The sequence below is a fragment of the Salmo trutta genome, chromosome 9 (assembly GCF_901001165.1).
Source record: "Salmo trutta chromosome 9, fSalTru1.1, whole genome shotgun sequence".
Lineage (NCBI taxonomy): Eukaryota > Metazoa > Chordata > Actinopteri > Salmoniformes > Salmonidae > Salmo > Salmo trutta.
In genome coordinates, this window is record NC_042965.1 from 4,142,724 (window position 1) to 4,167,723 (window position 25,000).

Consider the following 25,000-nt stretch of genomic DNA (forward strand, 5'->3'; position numbering starts at 1 on the left):
GAGCGAGAGAGAAATAGAGCGAGAGAGAGAGAGAGAGAGAGAGAGAGATAGAGAGACTCCCACTGCACCCCGCCAGCTACGTAAAACCTTGAGACAGGAAGAAAAAAAAAGCCTACTACACTAAACTAGTCAGACTTTCAGAGGAAAGGGTGTGAATACACTACCGGACGGGGATATGGGGGGTTTTATCTCAGTGTCTGGATGTCTTGGCATTGGGATGATTTTCTTAACGAGTTGATTTGACCGTGGTGAATACAGGACACTGAGAAACAGAAGAATCTGGCTCTTGGTGTTGGAGATCGGGGCGAGAGCTAGAAATAAGTTGGAGAAAAAGTATGATTTGCTAAGGGTTAAAGGTTGTGTTTGGGTTTTGAGGAAAGCAGTAGGGTTTGGCAGTGATGGCAGGGGGCTGGGAGAGAGAGAGAGAGAGAGAGAGAGAGAGAGGGATTTTTACATTTACATTTGAGTCATTTAGCAGACAGTCTTATCCAGAGTGACTTACAGTAGTGAGTCATTTAGCAGACAGTCTTATCCAGAGTGACTTACAGTAGTGAGTCATTTAGCAGACAGTCTTATCCAGAGTGACTTACAGTAGTGAGTCATTTAGCAGACAGTCTTATCCAGAGTGACTTACAGTAGTGAGTCATTTAGCAGACAGTCTTATCCAGAGTGACTTACAGTAGTGAGTCATTTAGCAGACAGTCTTATCCAGAGTGACTACAGTAGTGAGTCATTTAGCAGACAGTCTATCCAGAGTGACTTACAGTAGTGAGTCATTTAGCAGACAGTCTTATCCAGAGTGACTTACAGTAGTGAGTCATTTAGCAGACAGTCTTATCCAGAGTGACTTACAGTAGTGAGTCATTTAGCAGACAGTCTTATCCAGAGTGACTTACAGTAGTGAGTCATTTAGCAGACAGTCTTATCCAGAGTGACTTACAGTAGTGAGCGCATACATTTCTTCATATTGTGTAGGCTATAGGAACATATTCGTGACTTGTCCAGTGGCGCGCCGCAGGAGAGCTAGCCGGTTGGCATGATGTTGCCACTACACCATGTGTTCAGACTGAGGTCTGGTGCCAGACCTGGGTCCTGGATGGGGGGTGGGGGGGCAGAGAGGAGCTGAGCAGAACTGGCCTCAGGGTCACTATGGGCCAGCAGTACAGCGGCTGGAGAGAGGCAGGAGGAAGAGAAAGAGGAGGAGGACAGACTGAGGCAGAAGCCACTGAAGTCCCAGAGAACTTGACACCAGAGCCGAAAGAACGAGAGTTCTCTGAAAAGCTCCAGGGATAGACCCAAATCCTGACCCGATACGCACATTAACATCAATGCAAGAGAACGTTCTCTTGGTGTTTGTCAAGTCCGGCATCCGGCCAAAGTCACGCTTGTCTCTCCACCAAAACGGTGATGGGACATGGTCTGGAAATAGCTCTCCCACCATCATCATCTAACTCCTAGCATCTCATCCACCCACTGAGAGTCCATAGGGAACGCATGTCCTCCAACCTTTTCTCCACAACCCGTCCTCCTCAGCCCTTATCAAACAACACGACATCTGCTCACATCTGAGACTACCTACGTACGGAAACAGAGGGAAGAGATACAGTAAAAGAAAAAGATCCATATTTCCCGCAGAGAAAAATACACACAGAACCGATATACTGTAAATACAGCACACCACATACACAGGCACAAACACGTGTGTGTGTGTGTGTGTGTGTGTGTGTGTGTCTGAATAGACCTACACATTCTGTATGTTCTGTTGTGAGGTGGAGATGGTGGGACAGTTGGTTGGCACCCACACATTTGCGTATTGGGAGACAGATGCATTCTTACATAAGCCCTTATATAACACGGCTCCATCTTGTCCAATAACCATGCTCCTTTTCACTGCGGGAGCGGGAAGGTTACAGCGGGTTAGACACCCCCCCCCCCCGCGCGCCGCGACTCCCCCTCTGCACCGCTGGCAACGGAGGAAGATGAAAAGGGGAGCGCTGGTAGACAGGCAACTAGGAGGGTAAGGAGGAAGGAAGGCAAGCAGGCAGGGAGACAGACAAGCAAGCAGGGAGACAGACAAGCAGGCAGCGAGACAGACAAGCAGGCAGCGAGACAGACAAGCAGGCAGCGAGACAGACAAGCAGGCAGGGAGACAGACAAGCAGGCAAGCAGGCAGGGAGACAGGCAGACAGATAGACTGAAAGACAGACAGACACAGACAGGCATGCTGGCAGGGCACACTATGGCTGTTATTGGTGTGTGTGTGTGTGTGTGTGTGTGTGTGTGTATGCACAAAGGATAGCTGGTCCCTGACATCCTATCGGTGCCTTTTGAATGGGCTTGGCTGGTACTGGTAGGAAATGGACGTCAGGGGTATACATATCATCTAGGCGCTCTACACTGGGACCTACAGGTCACTGCCAAAATAATGGAAACACTTGAGTAAATGACGGATAAAAAGTATATTGAAAGCAGATTATTCCACATGTGTGGTTCCTGAGTTAATTAAGCAATTAAAATCCCGTCATGGTTAGGGTCAGATCTAAAATTCTGAGCAGGCCTTGATTTTGGCTACCATGGCAATGACCCCATAGGATGAAAATGCCCCCATCCACAGGGCACGAGTGGTCCCAATGGTTTGAGATGCATGAAAACGATGCAAACCATATAACATGGTTGTCTCAGCAACCAGATCTTAACCCAATTGAACACTTATGGGAGATTGTGAAGCAGTGCCTGAGACAGTGTTTTCCACTACCACCAACAAAACACCAAATGATGGAGTTTCTCATGGAAGAATGGTGTCGCATCCCTCCAATAGAGTTCCAGACACTTGTAGAATCTATGCCAAGGTGCATTGAAGCTGTTCTGGCTCGTGGTGGCCCATCGATCTATTAAGACACTTTATGTTGGTGATCCATTATTTTAGCAGTTACCTGTAAATGACCAGTCAGTCAAACACATGGTCTAGTTGCTTTGATTATCAGAACGCTTTCACAGAGAGGACGAGAAAAATCTTTGGCTTCAATGAACAAGTGTTGGATCACGTCCAACTACGTCGACAATTTTAATTGGCTAACTCTTTTATCACGTGCAAGTTAATCAACAATTTGAATTGCCTGATGTGGATTTCGAGATGGAGAAAACAGTTTAACTTAAACTTTTTATAATGTTCGCAAGTATAGCTCGTTTGTTTACAATTACATCGTTTACAAACATTGGAGTAACATTTTTTATATTTTGGGTTCTGATGGGGGTACAACAGTTGAACTAAGCTCATGAGGCATTAATAAGTTATATTCTTCAAGAATCTATGAGTGTGTCATCAATTTAAAATCCAAAAATGTATTTACCAATCACAGATTGGAGCTTTAAAGCCAAGCACAAGTCCTACAGACAGAGAGAGAGCGAGAGAGAAGGAGAGAGAGGGGACAGGAGAGAAAAAATAGAGCGAGGGAGAGATGTGAGAAAGAAGGACCGGGAGAAGGAAAGAAAACAGATAGAGAGATAGGGTTGGGTTTGATAGAGCAAAAGAGACGCAGAGAGGAGAGAGAGAGAGAAAGAGAGGAGGGACGGAGGGAGGGAGAAGGCTAGGCTACTATTCACTCCAACATAGGGATTAACATGGGTAACCAGGATCCTGGGACTGTCCCGGGAGCACTCTTCACAAGACCCGGGAAATTACATTTACCCCCCAATGTAGCCACAAAATACATCAGATTAGCAAAAAACTAAATAGCACATTATCCAAACAGGTTGTCGCATGGAAGCCTTTAATCTCGCATATTTACTTCACACAAAGTCGGCATGAATCAAAGCACAAGCATAATTGACACTGCCAGACTGCATACGCGACCCGAACCCTACAGTATAGCCTATAAAATAACGTGTGCCTCTTTAAGTTGTCATTGTGACTCTTCAGACAGTCACAAATTTCATAGGTCTATGCACAATTCACTACATAAAAATCTGTCACAGACATGAAGTCTTAAGTTTTGGCATGGGTCCTCAGATCCTCAAAAGGTTCTACAGCTGCTCCATCCTGACTGGTAGCATCACTGCCTGGTATGGCAACTGCTCGGCCTCCGACCGCAAGCCAATACAGAGGGTAGTGCGAGCGGCACAGTACATCACTGGGGCCAAGCTTCCTGCCATCCAGGACCTCTATACCAGGCGGTGTCAGAGGAAGGCCCTAAAAATTGTTAAAGACTCCAGCCACTCTAGTCATAGACTGTTCTCTCTGCTACCACACAGCAAGCGGTACCGGAGCGCCAAGTCTAGGTCCAAGAGGCTTCTAAACAGATTCTACCCCCAAGCTATAAGACTCCTGAACATCTAGTCAAATGGCTACCCAGACTACTCGCATTGCCCCATCCCCTCTCCACACCACTGCCACTCTCTGTTATCATCTATGCAGTCACTTTAATTAACTCTATCTACAGTTGAAGTCAGAAGTTTACATACATTTAGGTTGGAGTCATTAAAACTAGTTTTCCAACCACTCCACAAATTTCTTGTCAACAAACTATAGTTTTGGCAAGTCAGTTAGGACATCTACTTTGTGCATGACACAAGTAATTTTTCCAACAATTGTTTACAGACAGATTATTTCATTTATAATTCACTGTATCACAATTCCAGTGGGTCAGAAGTTTACATACACTAAGTTGACTGTGCCTTTAAACAGCTTGGAAAATTCCAGAAACTGATGTCATGGCTTTAGAAGCTTCTGATAGGCTAATTGACATCCTCTGAGTCAATTGGAGGTGTACCTGTGGATGTATTTCAAGGCCTACCTTCAAACTCAGTGCCTATTTGCTTGACATCATGGGAAAATCAAAAGAAATTAGCCAAGACCTCAGAAAACAAATTGTTGACCTCCACAAGTCTGGTTCATCCTTGGGAGCAATTTCCAAACACCTGAAGGTACCACATTCATCTGTACAAACAATAGTACGCAAGTATGAAGACCATGGGACCACGCAGCCGTCATACCACTCAGGAAGGAGACGCGTTCTGTCTCCTAGAGATGAATGTACTTTGGTGCGAAAAGTGCAAATCAATGCCAGAAAAACTATGTGGAAAACTATGTGTATATATTGAAGCAACATCTCAAGACATCAGTCAGGAAGTTAAAGGTTAGCTGCCAATGGGTCTTCCAAATGGACAATGACCCCAAGCATACTTCCAAAGTTGTGGCAAAATGGCTTAAGGACAACAAAGTCAAGGTATTGAAGTGGCCATCCCAAAGCCCTGACCTCAATCCTATAGAACATTTGTGGGCAGAACTGAAAAAGCGTGTGTGAGCAAGGAGGCCTACAAACCTGACTCAGTTACACCAGCTCTGTCAGGAAAAATAGGCCAAAATTCACCCAACTTATTGTGGGAAGCTTGTGGAAGGCTACCCTTAAATGTTTGACCTAAGTTAAACAATTTAAAGGCAATGCTACCAAATGCTAATTGAGTGTATGTAAACTTCTGACCCACTGGGAATGTGATGAAAGAAATAAAATATGAAATAAATCACTCTCTACTATTATTCTGACATTTCACATTCTTCAAATAAAGTGGTGATCCTAACTGACCTAAAACAGGGAACTTTTACAAGGATTAAATGGCAGGAATTGTGAAAAACTGAGTTTAAATGTATTTGGCTAAGGTGCATGTAAACTTCCGACTTCAACTGTACATGCACATACTACCTCAACTAACCGGTGCCCCCCCACACATTGACTCTGCACCAGCACCCCCCTGTATATACTGTTATTTTTTACTGCTGCTCTTTAAATACTTGTTACTTTTCTCTCTTATTCTTATACATATTTTTTTTTAAACTGCACTGTCAGTTAGGGACTGTTAAGTAAGCATTTCACTGTAAGGTCTACAACTGTTGTACTCGGCGCATGTGACTAATACAATTTGATTTGATTTGTTAACAGTGCAGAGAGGCATGGGGGAAAATGCTGTCTTCTCCTGTCCTAGAGTCTATGCTATTGTCCTATTTAGTCCCAATCCCACTGAAACCCCAAATCCTGACTCGCATGAAAATTCCTAACTTTATTCTGTAATCCATAGGTTGCATTATCAAAGCACGTCTCACCTATGCATGTCATAATATGGCTATAACATTTCCCCCGCTTCTCTGCGCTGTCTCGTATTGCTGCCCATATGTGCGCTTCGGTAGAGAATGTGTGCTCAACAAAAGGTATGAGAGTAGAAATGTATATTTTTAAAACAGAGTTGGTACCTGTGACGATACCTTGATATTTAAACTATTTGCACTCTTCGTCACCCCGTTATTCATGAACTGATCTGCTATCTGTATAATCATCAACTAAATTTAGCTGAATAGGAGATATTCGGTCATTTGTTGAAGGAGGTTATCTAGCAAGATTAACAACAAAAACAAAGGTAATTTAGACTTTTTTCATTTGACTGCCGTCACAACGTTTGTTTATGTCCTGAGCACGCTCTGTGTCGAGACTGCTGAAATGCGCTGAATTAATTGAGGAGCGTGATAAACGCTTGGAATTCATGAACGGCCTGTTAGGCAATTCACAACAATGCCACTGGCGATCAAAGATAGTCACTAAATCTCAGTTTCACTTGCTCTGACATCTTTACATAGTGCCGCAGCCAAGCCGACAAGTTGGGGCTGCGACAATCTTATTTGGGGAGAACCCTGGCTATATTGACAATATCTGCTTTAACTGGCCACATATTTCTGTATTTCCCAGAACTCTCGGGATAAATATGAATTATTCCCGGTATTAAAACTTGGTAGATTCCGACATAAAGCCATCCTCCTCCCTGCAGCAATCTTCTCCCATTCAAAGGCATTTAGCTACTCTTTGATGTAACTATAATTAGTCTATACACACTATGAAGTGTTTTAAAATAAATCAAATTGCAATGAAACAGTTGAGCGCTCCAAACTGGGGGGGGGGGGGGGGGGGGGGGGGCTACATGGTAGCGAGCAGGGGAGGGCAGAGCAGAGCAGGAGAAATTAATCGCAGATCGTTTGATGTGCTTGATCAGAAACGTGTTTATTAACTGCAAAAGGGAGCTATAATTAACCCAGAGACAGCTTGTTTTCTCTGGGTCTGCTTGTGTGTCAAATGGTTCATCCCGCAAGGCTCACATCCCACCCCCACCAACCCATGTCTCTCCCCCTCCCCCCCCAGGCCACTTTCTCCTCAATTAGGTGGTTGAATGTGTCTGTGTGATGTGAGTGCTTGTGTGTATATATCCCTGTTTCCGTGTGTGGGGTGTGCATGTCTCCGCACATTAAAGTGTTTACGTGAATGTTTGAATTACAGTTGTGGGTTAGTTAATTTACAGGATATTGTGGAGAAAGGTCCAGCACCACAGGCTTATGAACACAACAATGTCCCTACAGTGGCAATAAAGGAACAAAAACCTGATCATTGCTCCCTATGAAGCTAGATCCCAGTGGGGAAGAGCAGGGGATATGGCTGTACTCCCCAGCCCATACATTAACATTTTACCAGATGTTCTTATCCATGGCGACGTACAGGCGCAATTAAGGGTTAAGTGCCTGTACGCTCTAGGATTCAAACCAGCAATCTTTTATTTACCAGCGCTCTTAACCGCTACCTGCTTACCAATGTCAGTGCAGGTGGAGTGGGGCTGTCGGGGGGTAGCTTGGGGAGGGAGGGAGGGCTGTCTGGCCTGGGGGTCTTGGTGGGATAGCTGACCCTTAGCTCCAAGGCTAGCTGGCCCCTATGCCCCCTAGGGGTCAGGAGTCATGGCTAGTCCAGAGAGGGTGAGGGTTGGGGTGCGGGAAGGAGGAGTGAGGGAGCTATGACACCATTGTAGACAGACACACACACACACACTCTGGCCAGACAGGGAGATCTATCAGACTATCAGAGTGAGTGAGTGAGTGAGTGAGTGAGTGAGTGAGTGAGTGAGTGAGTCCACCATCCTTGGCAGACACAGAGCCGGGGGAGGATGGATGTCACGGACAAAACACCGCATGAATATTTAGCAGGCAAATTAAAATGACAAAATACAAAACAAAAAAATATTAGGTTTACAGGAGAAACACTATATATTCCTGGAATTACCAGTGGGACAAGTACCCCCCCCCCCCCCACTACCCTTCTCCTCACCTACCCTCCGCTCCCCTCCCCCTCTGCAAAAGCAGAGGAAAGAGATGCTTTAAATAACGTGGGTTCATGGAGAGTCTACCAGTAAATCCAACAGATCAAAGAGCTATGATCACCACCAGGCTCCTGCACCAGCTGTCAGAGAGAGAGAGCTGTGTGAGCCTAGCGCACTTACCACCTAGCCTAGCCTAGCTATCTGAGCACTGCAGAGAGGGACAGAAGGAGAGAGAGCCCTGTGAGTCTAGCACCTAGCCTAGCTATCTGAGCACTGCAGAGAGAGACAGCAGGAGAGAGAGCCCTGTGAGTCTAGCACCTAGCCTAGCTATCTGAGCACTGCAGAGAGAGACAGAAGGAGAGAGAGCCCTGTGAGTCTAGCACCTAGCCTAGCCTAGCTATCTGAGCACTGCAGAGAGAGACAGAAGGAGAGAGAACCCTGTGAGCCTAGCACCTAGCCTAGCCTAGCTATCTGAGCACTGCAGAGAGAGACAGCAGGAGAGAGCCCTGTGAGTCTAGCACCTAGCCTAGCTATCTGAGCACTGCAGAGAGAGACAGAAGGAGAGAGAGCCCTGTGAGCCTAGCACCTAGCCTAGCTATCTGAGCACTGCAGAGAGAGACAGCAGGAGAGAGAGCCCTGTGAGTCTAGCACCTAGCCTAGCTATCTGAGCACTGCAGAGAGAGACAGCAGGAGAGAGAGCCCTGTGAGTCTAGCACCTAGCCTAGCTATCTGAGCACTGCAGAGAGAGACAGAAGGAGAGAGAGCCCTGTGAGCCTAGCACCAAGCCTAGCTATCTGAGCACTGCAGAGAGAGACAGGAGAGAGAGCCCTGTGAGCCTAGCACCTAGCCTAGAGCCCACCGTTCAGACTGCCAATAATAAACACTGAGAGACCCAACACTGAGAGGTACATATAAGCTCAACACTATAAAAATATAGGCTAGACTTAATTATAGACTCTCAAAACTAGAAAGACACACAGATGCAACAGAGACACCCCCCCCTCTCTCTCCTCTCCCACGACTTGCAGTTGTGCATGCTCCGCAGCGTGGTTTAATAGAACCCTTGTTTCTTTTTCTAGTTCTCTCTCCGTTTTCTCCCTCTCGTTCTCTCGCTCCGTCTTGTTGTGCGGAGGAGAGGAAGTGGATTGCGCCCTAGGACAGGGATGAACTGGCTTGTTTATAGAAGCAGCACTTTCTCAAAGAAACTAAACGTTATTTATTTTTAATCATCCCACCGCATTTCACACGCTACCACATCGGCTGACTGTCCCAGAGGTAGTATGCCGGGGGAGGGATTGGTGGGAGGGGGGGGGCAGAGGAAAGAAAGCAACAACTCACCAGCTCCACCAGCGACAGGCCTCCGTAGCTGTGCGCCACGACAAAGACGTTCCTGGCGGCGGCTTTGGACACAAAGTGGTCCCACGCGTAGAGCACGTGTTCCTCGGGGGAGCCGTTTTCCTGGAACACAAGGACAGGAACTTCACGTTACACCCCCAAAAAAACAAAAAGAAAAGACACAACGACAAAAACAAAAAAAACACACCGGAGAGAGTTATAACGGCGTCAGCGAGAGAGATTGAAGAAGGGTTGAGAAAGACAGTGTCAGTGTGCTATACACAGTGAAAAGAAGCGGGAGAAAGATCCGAGTTAAAAAGTGAACTAACTCTGAGAGACGTAAATAGAGAACAAGGGAGAGTGAAACTCAGGGAGAGAAAGTTCTGTCACAGTTAGCATGTAGGCCTCCAGGAAAAAAAATGAAAAAAGCGCTGCTGGCGGCAGCGGGCGTGTTTTATAAACACTGACTGCTCGGTGGATCAATAAGTCTTGCATATTGCAAATGCCCTAAATGTAAAACTCGATAGGTCGCATGACGTAACGTTTAAATCTTAATTTGTGCCTGGATCGATGGAGCATCTATACGGCAGTAAAGGCGTAATGGGCAAACACAGGGGAAGGTCAGGGAAGGGAACAACAGAGAGGACGCGCACACACACCTACACCCACACATAGTACACACCATGGATATGCCTGACCATAAAGTACACCCACGTGGGTTGTATTTTAATGGAGCATCACTAAGTGCAATTGTTTGTGCCATTCTCCCATCCACCCTCAGCAGGCTAGATAATCGATTCCCAAATAAATACCCTTTCTGTCAATCGGTGAAGCCACTCCAAAGCCATTTCAGAGCAAAAACAGTCTGGTTAAGCTGCCTGCATGGTATTTACTCACAGGGGTAAAAAGTAACAAAGCTTCATGCCCACTTAGACTAAATGTCTGGGGAGATTGTTGGATACTATGCTGTGACTGAGGGATCTAGTGGTTTATCCGAGGCAATGGCTGTTTCATAGACATCAGGGAAAGACGCTCTGTTATTTCACTGATGACACAGCCTTACACCCACTCACACCCAAGCTTTGAATATTAAAAACAGACAAAAGTACACTTTTCAATCTCGTTGTTGTTAGGCTGTTGTTATTTTGCTGGGGCGACTGTGTGTGCACGTAAGTGTGTGCGTGTGGAGGTACAGTAAATGAACCCATCAGCTTGTTTATGTTTGCTGGCATAATGAGATGGGGAGGGAGGGAGGGCGGCTGGGTTCAGATACAGACTCTACGGAGGGTGATGCAACAGCGGGTAATGCTGCGCCCTGCCCCACCCTGATCAACTGCGGGTGGAGGGGGGGGGGGGCAGAGTTGGCTGCCTGAAGGCCTGTGACATCAAAGTCCTTTGAAGCCCTCCTCTCCTTCTCTGTGTCACCCTTCATCGACAGGGCTCCGTTTCATAATCACTTCCTCCCCCACCCTCCCTCCAACTACACCACCTGTTCTCCCTCTCTTCACCTGACCCTCCCTACTGAGGCTTGTGAGCTGGTCGCGTGGACTTACACACATACCTTCTGAATATCCCTCGTGTCTAAACCATGTGTTATTCGTCTTAATATTCAGTATCAATAACGGAGTCGAAAGGAAGGAGCAAAATAGATAGACAAAAGCACCAGAGTCTTTAAATGGCTAGGCGCTGTGCTGTGTGTGAAGGAGTGCTCCGTGAGGTCCAGTTTCCGCCTGCTTCACATTCGATTTGGTTTGTTTAGAGCTCTAGCAGCGGCGCGGTACCGCTGTGGCCGCAGCGGCGTGGTGGCCATGGCAACCAGGTAGCGTCTCCCCTTATCACCCGAGCGCAGAGCCCCGACACCTGGCCCCATCGCGCCACACGGCTCCGCACGCCCACCCACCTCCCCTGATTGACTATCTGGCCCGATAGCACGTTGCATTATCTAAACACTCATTTGCATATTGATGTAATTATTTTCCGGGGTTAATTAGCTCCTGCGAAGCGGGCCGCCCTCAGAGACTAGCTTCCTGTCACACGCCTGCCCGTTTAGTTTATATTTTTTATTTCACTTATTTTCCATTTCCCCCCAGGTCGTCCGATGTGTGTGTGCCAGGTCGTATAGATTCCCCACTGATCACCTGTTGCCAGCATCTTCAAGTGATGAATGTCACTGGCGTTTTGGAGTGTGCGTGCGTGCGCGGATTGATTGTGGCACTGTTGACGGTGGCCAACAATACATAGAGTCCCTCTAGAATGTACAATATGAGGACCCTCTCAGGCTTCCAGTGAGCTGTCCAACTGTTACCATACCAATTAAACACTCCAGGACTGAAGAACTAGAAACACACTATGGATATGGGGCGGTAGGTAGCCTAGTGGTTGGAGCGTTGGGCCAGTAACCGAAAGGTTGCTAGATCGAATCCACGAGCTGACAAGGTAAAAATCTGTAGTTCTGCCCCTGAACAAGGCAGTTAACCCACTGTTCCTAGGCGGTCATTGTAAATAATAATTTGTTCTTAACTGACTTGCCTAGTTAAATAAAGGTTAAAAAATAATAATAATTGAACTTTGATCAACACAGGGCAATGAATTAATTCAAATCAAAGATAAGCAACAGGAATGTACAAATATATGCATATAGGCCATTTTCTTTTTTTTTAAATGGCCTATATGCATATATCTGTACATTCCTGTTGCTCATCTTTGATTTGAATTAATTCATTGCCCTGTGTTGATCATGCCTCGTTTTGCACCACACGCCAAAGCCTTTCCAAACACCCGATCTGTTCAGCTAGAGTGGACCTGTATCTCAATTTCCCTCGCATGGCTCTGGGTTGGTAAAAAGGAAAGTAGAAAGAGGTAAAAGGAGTGATGGAGTGGATAGCGGAAGAGAGGAGGAGAGGCAGAGAGATGTGGTGTAGTGTTGAGTGATTGTCTCAGCGCTAGCTAACTGGGCAGGTTGACAGCTCCTCTCTCTCTCTGCTCTGTGCTGGTGTCAGTAATCAGTGAGGAACACTGGGCTGATACACTAGTCTTGAAAACCCAGACACACAGTTTGCCTTGTGTTTAGTGTCACTCAAACTTAGTCCTACCCTAACCAGTCTGGAAACAGACAGCTCGCACGGTATCCAGCTAATTAATACAAACGCACACAACGCCGAGAGCTCCACACATTGTACTGTGTGACAGTGAAAGGTTTGTGAGATAACACTCAGGGAGGTAGCACGCAGTGAGGGACTGTAAGCAGGTGATTATGGATAATAGATAAGTGTACAGTGCTTCAGAAAGTATTCACAGCCCTTGATTTCTTCCAGATTTTGTTGTGTTATAGCCTGAATTTTAAATGTATTAAATTCAGATTTTGTGTCACGAATCTACACACAATACCCCATAATGTCAAAGTGGAATTATGTTTTTAGAAATATTGACAAGTTATAAAAAAGCTGAAATGTCCTGGTCTAATACGTATTCAACCCTTTTGTTATGGCAAACCTAAATAAGTTCAAGCCTAAATAAGTTCAGCTGCTCATGCATTGGGCATGCTCGGCTAAGCACGCTCGGCTGTGAAGTGGTGTGCTAGGTTTGTAACAAAAGCAGGCTTTTTTTTAAACTTCTAAACTAGATGCTTAATATCAATAGTAGCCACACCATTTGAACTTTTTAGTTTGTAAAACAATCAACAAACATGCCTCTAACTCAAAGCAACACTGGATACCACACATGCCTGTCCACGATACGGGCGTTTGAACTCAAGTTGGAATCCAGAGAGAAATTGAGGGAACGGGGCTCAGCGCAACAAGCTAAGTGACCTATATGGTCACTTGACAGCGCTTCAGATTCTCCCCCATCCCCGCCACCTAACCAGGAACTACTTGCTTCCATTGACGCAAAACTTAACAAGCTTGTGTTGTTGGACCGGCTGGAAAACCTCATAGAAGATCTGAAAGAGTTGAAAAAAAAAAACTGTATTTCACAAGCATTTTATTGGAGACATACACAAAGGACACTGATGTATTGAAGAAAACTGTGAAAGGTGTACAAACAACTGCGGAAGTCATCACTAGTGTAAACTTCCAAATGAAGGAGACAATCCTGCACCCAACTACCCGATCGACGAGAGACAGTCTTATCTTGAGTGGAATAGCTGAAAAGCCAGAAGAAAATGTGGAGGACACACTGAAAACATTCCTGGTTAATGAACTACAACTGGACAATGACACAGTGCAGAGCATCTCTTTCCATCTGGTCCACCGGGTGAGATCCAAGCCAATGTCAGGAGGGAGCTAGGGAAGACGACCCACTGGCCCCCGTCCAATCGTGGCCAGGTTCGAACATTAGAAGCAGAAGGAGCTGGTTCTGAGCCACGGACGGCATCTGGCTGGGAAGCCGTTTGGGATGAACAAACAGTACCCTCTAGAGATCTTTGCGCGATGGCAAAAGCTGTTTCCCGTCTTCAAGGAGCACTGACAGAAGGGCTGTAGGGTAAGACTCATTCTTGTCAAACTGTATATTGATAGGAATTTGTACAAGAAGGACATAACTCCTGTTCTAGTCCCAGGCATAGCACCTTCCTGAACCCTCTTATCCCTTCTCTGCCAGAAGGACTAGCCCAGGGCTACTAAACTGATTAAGATACTTCATTCTGAAATCAGCACAACTCTGTTAGTTATTTACCTTTTGCTTTGTGCACAAAGGAGACATTAAAATACGATGTTAATACGGACAAACCTACCCACTGCACATAGCAGTCGATGCTTAAATGTAGGTTATTGTTTTTTGTTCTGTTATGTTACATTGTGTAAAATTAATCTTAAGGCCCTTCTCATTTACCTGTATTAGTCAAGAAAATATGTGATACAGCCTGGATTTGAACCAGGTACTGTAGTGACGCCTCTTGCACTGAGATGCAGTGCCTTAGACCGCTGCGCCACTCGGGAGCCCAGAGCCCAGATGCTCTACAGGTTTATTTTATTTTTATTTCACCTTTATTTAACCAGGTAGGCTAGTTGAGAACAAGTTCTCATTTGCAACTGCGACCTGGCCAAGATAAAGCATAGCAATTCGAAGCATACAACACAGAGTTACACATGGAATAAACAAAAAACATAGTCAATAATACAGTAGAAAAAAATAAAACAAAAAGTATATATACAGTGAGTGCAAATGAGGTAAGATAAGGGAGTTAAGGCAATAAATAGGCCATTGTGGCGAAGTAATTACAATATAGCAATTAAACACTGGAATGGTGGATGTGCAGAAGATGAATGTGCAAGTAGAGATACTGGGGTGTGAAAGAGCAAGATAAATAAATAAATACAGTATGGGGATGAGGTAGATAGATGGGCTGTTTACAGATGGGCTATGTACAGGTGCAGTGATCTGTGAGCTGCTCTGACAGCTGCTGCTTAAAGCTAGTGAGGGAGATATGAGTCTCCAGCTTCAGTGATTTTTGCAGTTCGTTCCAGTCATTGGCAGCAGAGAACTGGAAGCAAAGGCGACCAATGGAGGAATTGGCTTTGGGGGTGACCAGTGAGATATACCTGCTGGAGCGCGTACTACGAGTGGGTGCTATGGTGACCAGTGAGCTGAGATAAGGCGGGGCTTTACCTAGCAGAGACTTGTAGATAACCTGTAGCCAGTGGGTTTGGTGACCAGTATGAAGCGAGGGCCAACCAACGAGAGTGTACAGGTCGCAGTGGTGGGTAGTGTATGGGGCTTTGGTGACAAAAGGATGGCACTGTGATAGACTGCATCCAATTTGTTGAGTAGAGTGTTGGAGGCTATTTTATAGATGACATCGCCGAAGTCGAGGATCGGTAGGATGGTCAGTTTTACGAGCGTATGTTTGGCAGCATGAGTGAAGGATGCTTTGTTTCAATATAGGAAGCCGATTCTAGATTTCATTTTGGATTGGAGATGCTTAATGTGAGTCTGGAAGGAGAGTTTACAGTCTAACCAGACACCTAGGTATTTGTAGTTGTCCACATATTCTAAGTCAGAGCCGTCCAGAGTAGTGATGCTGGACAGGCGGGCAGGTGCGGGCAGTGATCGATTGAACAGCATGCATTTAGTTTTAATTGCATTTAAGAGCAGTTGTGGGCCACAGAAGGAGAGTTGCATGGCATTGAAACTCGTCTGGAGGTTAGTTAACACAGTGTCCAAAGAGGGGCCAGAAGTATACAGAGTGGTGTCGTCTGCGTAGAGGTGGATCAGAGAATCACCAGCAGCAAGAGCGATATCATTGATGTATACAGAGAAGAGAGTCGGCCCGAGAATTTAACCCTGTGGCACCCCCATAGGTAAGGACGAAGGAAAATGGAAGAGTGATTGGCGAAGTTGTATTTTCTTGAATCATGGCTTAAGCAACAAAACAAAGAGTGGTTTTATTCTTATTGGTAATCAGATGAATTATAACATCCATGTGACTATAAAACATCTTCACAGGAGATGGATTATATTAGATACAGTACCAGTCAAAGGTTTGGAAACACCTACTCATTCAAGGGTTTTTCTTTATTTTTTAAAATTATTTTCTACATTGTAGAATAATAGTGAAGACATCAAAACTATGAAATAACACACATGGAATCATGTAGTAACCAAAAAAGTGTTAAACATATCAAAATATATTTTAGATTATAGATTCTTCAAAGCAGCCACCCTTTGCCTTGATGACAGCTTTGCACACTCTTGGCATTTTCTCAAACAGCTTCACCTGGAATGCTTTTCCAAAAGTCTTGAAGTTGTTCCCACATATGCTGAGCACTTGTTGGCTGCTTTTCCTTCACTCTGCGGTCAAACTCCTCCCAAACCATCTCAATTGGGTTGAGGCTGGGTTTCTGGAAGCCAGGTCATCTGATAGAGCACTCCATCACTCTCCTTCTGGGTCAAATAGACCTTACACAGCCTGGAGGTGTGTCGGATCATTGTCCTGTTGAAAAACAAATGATAGCCCCACTAAGCGCAAACCAGATGGGATGGCGTATCGCTGCAGAATGCTGTGGTATCCATGCTGGTTAAGTGTGCCTTGAATTCTAAATAAATCACTGACAGTGTCACAAGCAAAGCACCCCCACACCATCACACTTCCTCCTCCATGCTTCACGGTGGGAACCACACATGCAGAGATCATCCGTTCACCTACTCTGCGTCTCACAAAGACACGGCAGTTGGAACCATAAATCGCAAATTTGGACTCGTCAGACCAAAGGACAGATTTCCCCCAGTCTAACATCCATGTCCAATTCATGCTTGAAAATACTATTTCTATTAGAAATCACAGAACTCAACAGCATTAAGGAAAGAAGGAGATGCTAAGCAAGGGGTTGTTGGGAAACTCTTTAGGCATATTTCATTGACAAAGTCGAGATCTGATCTATTAAATTCTATTATTAAAGCAAATATATGTTATTATACGGGTAAAATGCTCCATATGCCATAGAACATAAGCTAACAATGTTTTGCTACGAATTTATTTTTGTATTAGGTACACCATGGCATTACTGATGACTGTTTTGTCCAAATGTGTTGTATCATGCGTGTTTGTCTTTCTGTTTGAGTATTGTTATGTACATTGTCATATATATTCTTTTCAGAATAAAAAATGAATACAAATAAGTTCAGGAGTAATGTGCTTAACAAGTCATAATAAGTTGCATGAACTCACTCTGTGTTCAATAATAGTGTTTAACATGATTTTTAAATGACTACCCCATCTTTTGTACCCCACAAATACCAGTGAATTTCAAACACAGATTCAACCACAAAGAGCAGCGAGGTTTTTCCTATGTTTCACAAAGAAGGGCCCCTATTTGTAGATGGGTAAAAAAAGCAAACTTTGAATATCCCTTTGAGCATGTTATTAATTTTAAACTTTGGATGGTGTATCAATACACCCAGCCACTACAAAGATACAGGCGCCCTTCCTAAATCAGTTGCCGGAGAAGAAGGGAAACGCTCAGGGATTTCACCATGAGTTTAATGGCTGTGATAGGAGAAAACTGAGGATGAATCAACAACATTGGAATCATACTCCACAATACTAACAAAATGACAGAGTGAAAAGAAGGAAGTCTGTGCAGAAAAAAATATTCCAAAACATGCATCCTGTTCGCAATAAGGCACTAAAGTAATACTGCAAAGAACTTGTCAAAGAAATTCACTTTTTGTCCTGAATAAAACGCGTTATGTTTGGGGCTAATCCAACACAACACACGACCACTCTTCATATTTTCAAGAATGGTGGTGGCTGCATCATGTTATGGGTATGCTTGTCATCAGAAAGTACTAGGGAGTTTTTTTTATAAAAATAAACGGAATAGAGATAAGCACAGGCAAAATCCTAGAGGAAAACCTGGTTCAGTTTGCTTTCCACCAGACACTGGGAGATGAATTCACATTTCAGCAGGACAATAACCTAAAACACAACGCCAAATATACACTGGAGTTGCTTACCAAGACAACATTGAATGTTCCTGAGTGGCGTAGTTACAGTTGTTACTTAAATTGGCTTGAAAATCTATGGCAAGACTTGAAAATGGCTGTCTAGCAATGATCAACAACCAACTTGACAGAACTTGACACATTTTTTAAAGAATAATGGGCAAATATTGCACATTCCAGGTGTGCAAAGCTCTTAGAGACTTACCCAGAAAGACTCACTGCTGTAATCGCTGCCAAAGGTGAGTGTAACATGTATTGACTCAGGGGGTTGAATACTTATCTAATGAAGATATACTAGCGTTTTATTTTCCATCAATTAAAAAAATATATAATAATTCTTCCACTGTGACAGAGTATGTGTAGATTGTTGACAAAAAATTACAATTCAATCAATTTTAATCCCACTTTGTAACACAACAAAATGTGGAAAAAGTCATGGGGTGTGAATACTTTCTGAAGGCACTGTACGCTTGCACACAAGAACGAGAGCGCACGCACGCACACACACACTAAAGTGTCTGTTGACCAACACCCTCGATAGGTCAGAATCGGACTTTGCCCAGCTTGCTAGTTTTGCTCTGTGTTGTGAGAAAGAGTATCGGCACAACAGAGGCTAACAGTGCTTTCCATTCGCCACCCATCCTACCCCTCCCACCACTGAGACCCACACACTCCCACAGTCCTCCAGAAACTCCCTGTGTGTTTTCTTTCCCCAGTTCCTGCTCTCTGTTTACAGGACAGTAATGAGAGGCAGGGAAAGGAGAGCACCCTGCTACGGCCACAATAACAGCACCAACGCCAAGACAAACGGCCCAGCCCGTCAACACAGGAAACAATGAATCTAACAGCATCAACACACTCCGACAAACAACCACTACGGGCTTCCCCTAACCCCCATCTCTCCCTCCCTTTGCCGGAGTCACTCCTGACGATCAGAGTGAAAGCTAAAGACCTCAGGGAGGCTTGGAAGAGGACTCTACAGAGACTAAGACTGAATCCAAAATGGCTCCCGATGGGCCCTGGTCAAAAGTAGTGCACTGCATAAGGAATAGGGTGCCATTTGAGCTTTCTAGTAGTTAGAAGAAGAGAACCGTAGCCCTCATACAGTCAGAAAAACACTGGGCAACGAAGACTTATAGGTACTCAAACAGCAGCAACACTGACAAGAGTAAGGGCCCTGACAGACAGCACCGGGCAGACGAGGAGTGTGTGTGTGTGTGTGTGTGGGGGGATTATATCCAGACAGAGCAACCAACGGTGCTCATGCCTGTGGAAGCCGCACAGCCAAGGCAGAGAAAATAGGATTCCGCTCTATTATTCCTAGTGGTGCCGTCGTTGTTGACCAGTAGAACATGTAGCCTGCATGGTGATATGTTAGCACGTAGGTCCAACAGCAGGATCAGCTAACTTGCCCACTCTAGCTAGATAGCTGGCTAACACAATCAGTTTACAGTCACGTTTAACAGTTCATTATTTTTTTCCCGCACGTCGATAATGTTTATTTCGTTGCTATGGTCACCGGGCGGCTGTCACAGACTGCGGGCTGTCACCACAGATAGAACAAAGAGCCAGATGTTTCAAGGGGTGGAATAAATATAAGGCATCCGGTTAGCATTTCCACTCAACGCTAAATATGGTGATGAGAGGAAGCCCAGTGGCCGGCAAATTTTCTCATCAATTAAACATTTCTGATCTCAATACAGTTTCCTGTTCCCAAAACTAAAATCTGTTACGAACAGAGAGGACTACGTTTTCTAGACTTTCCCCTTTGCCAAAGTTTCAAAAGATGGTGTCGTTTAGAAGGAGTGCAAGGTTGATTTGAGTTATTGCACACGTGCACTTCACAGAGTAGACGTTCCCTAACGGAAATATCCAAATATATGCTGGAACACGCCAACAGGACCTCGCTAGATCGTGCTTGGTTCTGCCATCCTCCTTGCTTGTTCTGCCTACTATGATTAATCTGCTCCCATTGGAAACAACAGGCTGTTGTCAATCTTGGGTTAGTTAAAAAAAAAAAAATGGTGTGTGTGAAGGCACTAGCCACTTTGACTCTGCGATATTCCGCTGTCTGTCTAAAAAGCACTTGAGAGTGATAGATAAAGAGAGTGAGAGGGATGCTGGGGGTAAGAGAGACAGAGAGCAATAGAAGTTAGGTCAGTGATTTCCAAATGCCAAGGCACAGGTCATGTACACCTCTCTCTCTCATTCAATCTTTCTCTCTCTCTCTCTGTGTGTGTGTGTGTGTGTGTGTGTGTGTAAACACACCTGAAGCCCGCTCATTTGAATATTTAACATGTCCCTTACAGCGGGTAAGTGAATTATTTTCATTTGGGCTAATTATTAAATATTAAACAAGCGGCGGGCGCAGGTAATTACATAGCTTGGTATTAACAACGACGCTATTAGGATGTGGACCTTCACTCAAACTCCTGTTTGCAATTGAATTCTAATCAACGTCTTGTACAAGGACTTGTCTAGTGTTCTCTCTAGCCCTTCTTCCCCTTCAGACGCTTTCCTTCCGGACAAAGTTGGCTGGGAATCGTACGAAGGCACAGCGGTCTGCAGGCTGAGGAGACGATACGGAGCAAATTAGTGGCAGAGAAGGGGGGGGGGGGGGGGAATGACTGTAACATTGTGGGTAATTAGCAGGTAGTGCCTATGGAAAGTCAAGTTGCCAGAGAGAGCGAGAGAGAGAGAAAAGAAGGGAGAATGTGTGTTAGACTGAGTGAGAGACAGAGATTCACGGACACAAAGTGTGTGTGCGCACGCACGTGCTCAAATACCCAAAAGATGATCGCATTGAGACTCTATAGCACTGTGACCTTGCTGGAGTCAAGCTAATCAGACAATATTTGCCAGGGCATTGTTTCAAATCGATAACTCATTAACAAAGTACAAAGGAAGTTTCCTGGTTTGTCTGAAATTCTTAAGAAGAGAAAAAAAAAACTGCTCTTGGCTGCACATGGGCGCAAAGGTCATCTCAGTGACATGTCTGCTATAGCCTCTCGCTGGGAACAGGGATTGTCAGACGAAATTACTTGAAGCCATTAATTGACATCAGGTAAAGGAGTGCGGGCAGGCAGACATGCCAGCGTTTGTTCGAGCTTGACCAGAGGCTGCAGTTGGGCGATGGTGGAGGGTGAGGGGAGGAGAGGGGAGAGTGATGGATGTGTTTGATGGTTGACCTGACTGGAAGATTGGGAGCAGTGATCTAAGAGGTGCTACAGTACATGGCTCTCTCCCATGTACACACACACACACACACACACACACACACGCTCTGCTGCAGGTGAATTGCCACAGATCCTGGTCATTGACCTTTACGATGGCCAAGTGCGCAGAGTTGAGAGGTTAATGAAGTTGCTCCCAGAGCCCCTCCCCGTCCTTGGATATGCTGAGCATCACATCCTGGCTCTAGCAGGGGTCAAAGGTAAAATAAGGCACAACAGCATAATTGCCCCGGCGCAAAGTGAGAGGTGGTGGGGTGAAGGTGACACTGAGCGTGGCTTCACGGCGCTAGCCTTTGGAACCAAGCTGGAATACATATCCGCTGTGTGTGTGTGTGTTTGTGTGTGAAACACAAGTGAGAGTGTGTAAGTGTGTAGGAATCCTCAGGGCATGATGTAGCAGGCAGGCACTGGGAAACAGTACATCTCCTGAACACGGCCCTGGACACGAATCCCACTGCCCCTGGAGGACGAGAGAAACACGAGGAAACCATGGAGAAACCAGGCCTAAATAATGGATGGTGCGCACTCGTACACACACACTGTGCACGCCTGCAAAACCTGTCTATACCCCCCGTGGCGCACATTCACCATCTGGAGCAAAAAGCAACCACACGGCGCAATCCCCAACATACCAGCTTCTGTTTCTTCAGTGACCTTCAGTGAAACCATTGAGAAAGCCATCTAAAAGTGATTCTGAACTCAATGCTTTCTACAGTAACGGAAATACAAGGAACCGTCCACGTTTTCTAGCCACGCAATACAGCAACACAAAAAGTGTGTTATGTATGGTGTGCACTGTGCTGTGATTCCAGTAGCCTACACGGAATTTGACAGATGTGTGTAAGTGCATAACTGTATAAAAACAGAAAAGACAAAATGTGAAAACATTGCCGAAATGGAGTGCCATTGTTGCTGGAGAGTTATTGTCCCAGCGAACGCTTAAAAGAGAAATGGAGGGGGGGGGGGGGGGGGGAGAGACTCAAATGTTTGACTCAAAAGCTTTCACTTCGCAATCATAAGGATCTTACACTTGAAGAGATGGCACTCGAGAGATGAATAAAGGATGGGGGAAAGAAAAGAAACACACGAGGGCCTCTACCTCTCTTTCCATCTCTCTCTATGAACGTTGAAAAAAAAAAGCAACAATACGAGACGCGAGAAAAAGCGAGACGGCGGCGAAGGGGGGAAAAAAAGTATTCCAGTCATTTACAAGAATAAGTGGCGCTTAAAGAAAGGCTCCACTCTGTTTTTTTGTCCCCTTGCTCTTTTTCCAGAAGCTGCTGGCCTAATCCGAGCCAGTCAGCCTTGAGTGAAATCTTTGGAAGCTTCTTAAGCCATGAATGTGGGTTTTGTTCCTGCTATTCCTCCGCTTGGCTGACAGAAAATAGGTAACTGGATTAGTGCTAACATTCAGAGTAAAGTGAACTCCCAAACTTCTATATGGCAAAGTGCTAGGAGCACTCCCCCTCTTTCCTCATCTCCCTCCATCCCTCCCCCCCACCCTCTCCCTTTCTCTCTGTCATTCGACCGACATCACTAAACATGGGCCAATGGACTGTGATCTCTAAGAGAGGAGAGATTAGCCAAGGTTGAGAGGTTACACACTATGAACCAGGGGCTAAAAAGTAAGAATCCTAAAAGCAGTTAAGGGCTTATTAATGTGTGTAAGGAAGCGTATTAATCAACTCAACTCTATCTGGGGGCTGGCTGTGTGTGTGTGTGTGTGTGTGTGTGTGTGTGTGTGTGTGTGTGTGTGTAGGACCCCACTGAGTGTGTGTGTGTGTGTGTGTGTGTGTGTGTGTGTGTGTGTGTGTGTGTGTGTAGCACCCCACTGTGTATGCGTGTGTGTGTATGTATGGGACTGTGTGGCTTTGCGCAGGTGGTCCCGCTCCACAGTGGGGGTTAGAAGAGGGGCAGAGGGGGTATCCCAATGCCAATAGAATAGATGAAAAACCCCTGCTAAAGAGGCTTGATTTGATCCCCCACCCAGCCTGACTAAGAAGGGTGAAGAAGAAAAACACCAAATCATCACAGCCCTACGCACACACACCCACACCGAGAGAGAGAGAGAGTAAAGTTTAGTTCCTGGGGATCTCCTTAACACTTCCCGCTAGAGAACGTTGCCGGGTGTCTCCTTTAGCATCAGATGCACATCAACATGAAGGGTGCACGAACAGAAGCACCAACACTTGATAAATAGTGCAGAAACTATAGTAAAAGGACTCGCTGCATGAAGACATTTGTAGAAATGTACAACAATGAACAACAGTTATTTTTTTTTATATTGAGTCAAGGATATGTTTTGTATATTTCCACAAAGTCCTAGAAAATAATGTAGGCCTATTACTAATCAAATCTACAAATCAAATGGATTACACTGTAATGTTTTTATCGTATCGCTTACAATAAAAACATTACAGTGTAATCCATTTGATTTGTAGATTTGATTAGTAATAGAGTTATAGTACTTAACAAAGACCAGTTACAGCTTCTTCTGACAAAGTAGAAATGAAAAAGCTAATAATAATAACAACAATAATAACCAGCCAGGTGCGCAAGGTGAAATGATTTGCTGCATTCCTAAACAAAAGCACCAATGCATGAACAACTGTAAAAAAAAGATGAATTGTATAAAGAAATATTTGTGGAAATATATTCATGACAAGATATAAAAACAGTCATTGTATCGGACACTGTGTTGTACCCTTATACCCGTGCCTTTAGCATGAATCAATCTGGTCCACAGTCAGCACACAGCTTCGGGACTTTCTGTGAGCAAGCCCCACACAAACAAATCGGTTGCACTTTCATGGGCCTTGTTTCGTGTGCACCTGCCCCCCCGAGTGGGAGCTGTGGTGCTATGGGGAAGAGGGAGAGCAGGACCTGCTGCCTTGGTGGCCTGCTTAGCGGCTGTAGCTTATTTCTTGGCGGTTCTCACGAAGCTCACATACATGATCCATGATGAACTCTCTCCTGCTGACTGTCTTGTCAAGGCATTGCTTGTACAACGCGTGCGCGTTGATAGCAGCCGTGTCAAGCGCGTTGTAGAACACAGCAACAGGCCTTGCGGCAACTACCACCTTTCACAGAGTACAGTCTTGCCATCTGGTTGAGTGCATCCACACCAACCTACTGCATAAAATAGAATAGAAAAAGTTCAAATGATATACAATAATAATACTGATAGCAATAATAATATTCATGTAATATAATAAAAGGAAATAATATTTGGTGAAAGATGGAAAGGATATCCGTATATGGCAGAGATATATACCTTTGTGCGATTGTAGTCTGTCAGCGTCTCCGGTTTCTTCTTCTGGTCACTGGGACATTAGGATGCATGGTGCTCAGGATGCAAACCATCTTATTTCTTTTACATGTGTACACCGTGAGTGTCGCTTTACCACTCTTCATCACTGACGTGGAGTACAGCTCCACTGGTATGTTGTTTTGAGCAGAGGGGGGCAGCTCCCGCTTGAGCAAGTACTTGATATTCGACATCGGCAGCTAACCAAAACTGAAAAACGTAAAAAGTTTCCTTTTCTGTTTCCACATCTCTGATACGCTGCAACATCTGCATGTCTCATCAACGAAAGAAACCGTTGAGTGCACTAGCAATTTGTCCGTACGCATGAGGTGTAGGGCCTGCTCTTATATTGTGGGAAGGCCACCTTCCTGTTGCGCTCTCATCTCTCTTTTCTACCCAAACCGTGCCATCCCTCCCAGACTCCTGTTTCACCGTGGCAGTGGGGATCACCGTCTCAGTTGGCTCTGTTCTGGCTTTTCTTCAGGCGAGGCTCAGGCATCGGAGGCTCAAAGTGAACATCATAATCAGATGAAGACTCTTCATCAGCATCGTCGATCTC

General features: G+C 45.1%; 1 protein-coding gene across 5 annotated transcripts in view; it reads right to left on the reverse strand.

The window, feature by feature from the left end:
• arb2a (ARB2 cotranscriptional regulator A) overlaps positions 1-25,000 on the reverse strand; it is a 198,225-nt gene that overhangs the window by 90,247 nt on the left and 82,978 nt on the right. For all 5 annotated transcript variants that reach the window (XM_029762143.1, XM_029762144.1, XM_029762146.1 and 2 more), the window contains exon 8: positions 9,463-9,582. In XM_029762143.1, coding sequence (XP_029618003.1) covers positions 9,463-9,582 — 120 coding nt within the window. The remainder of the gene's footprint in view (positions 1-9,462; positions 9,583-25,000) is intronic.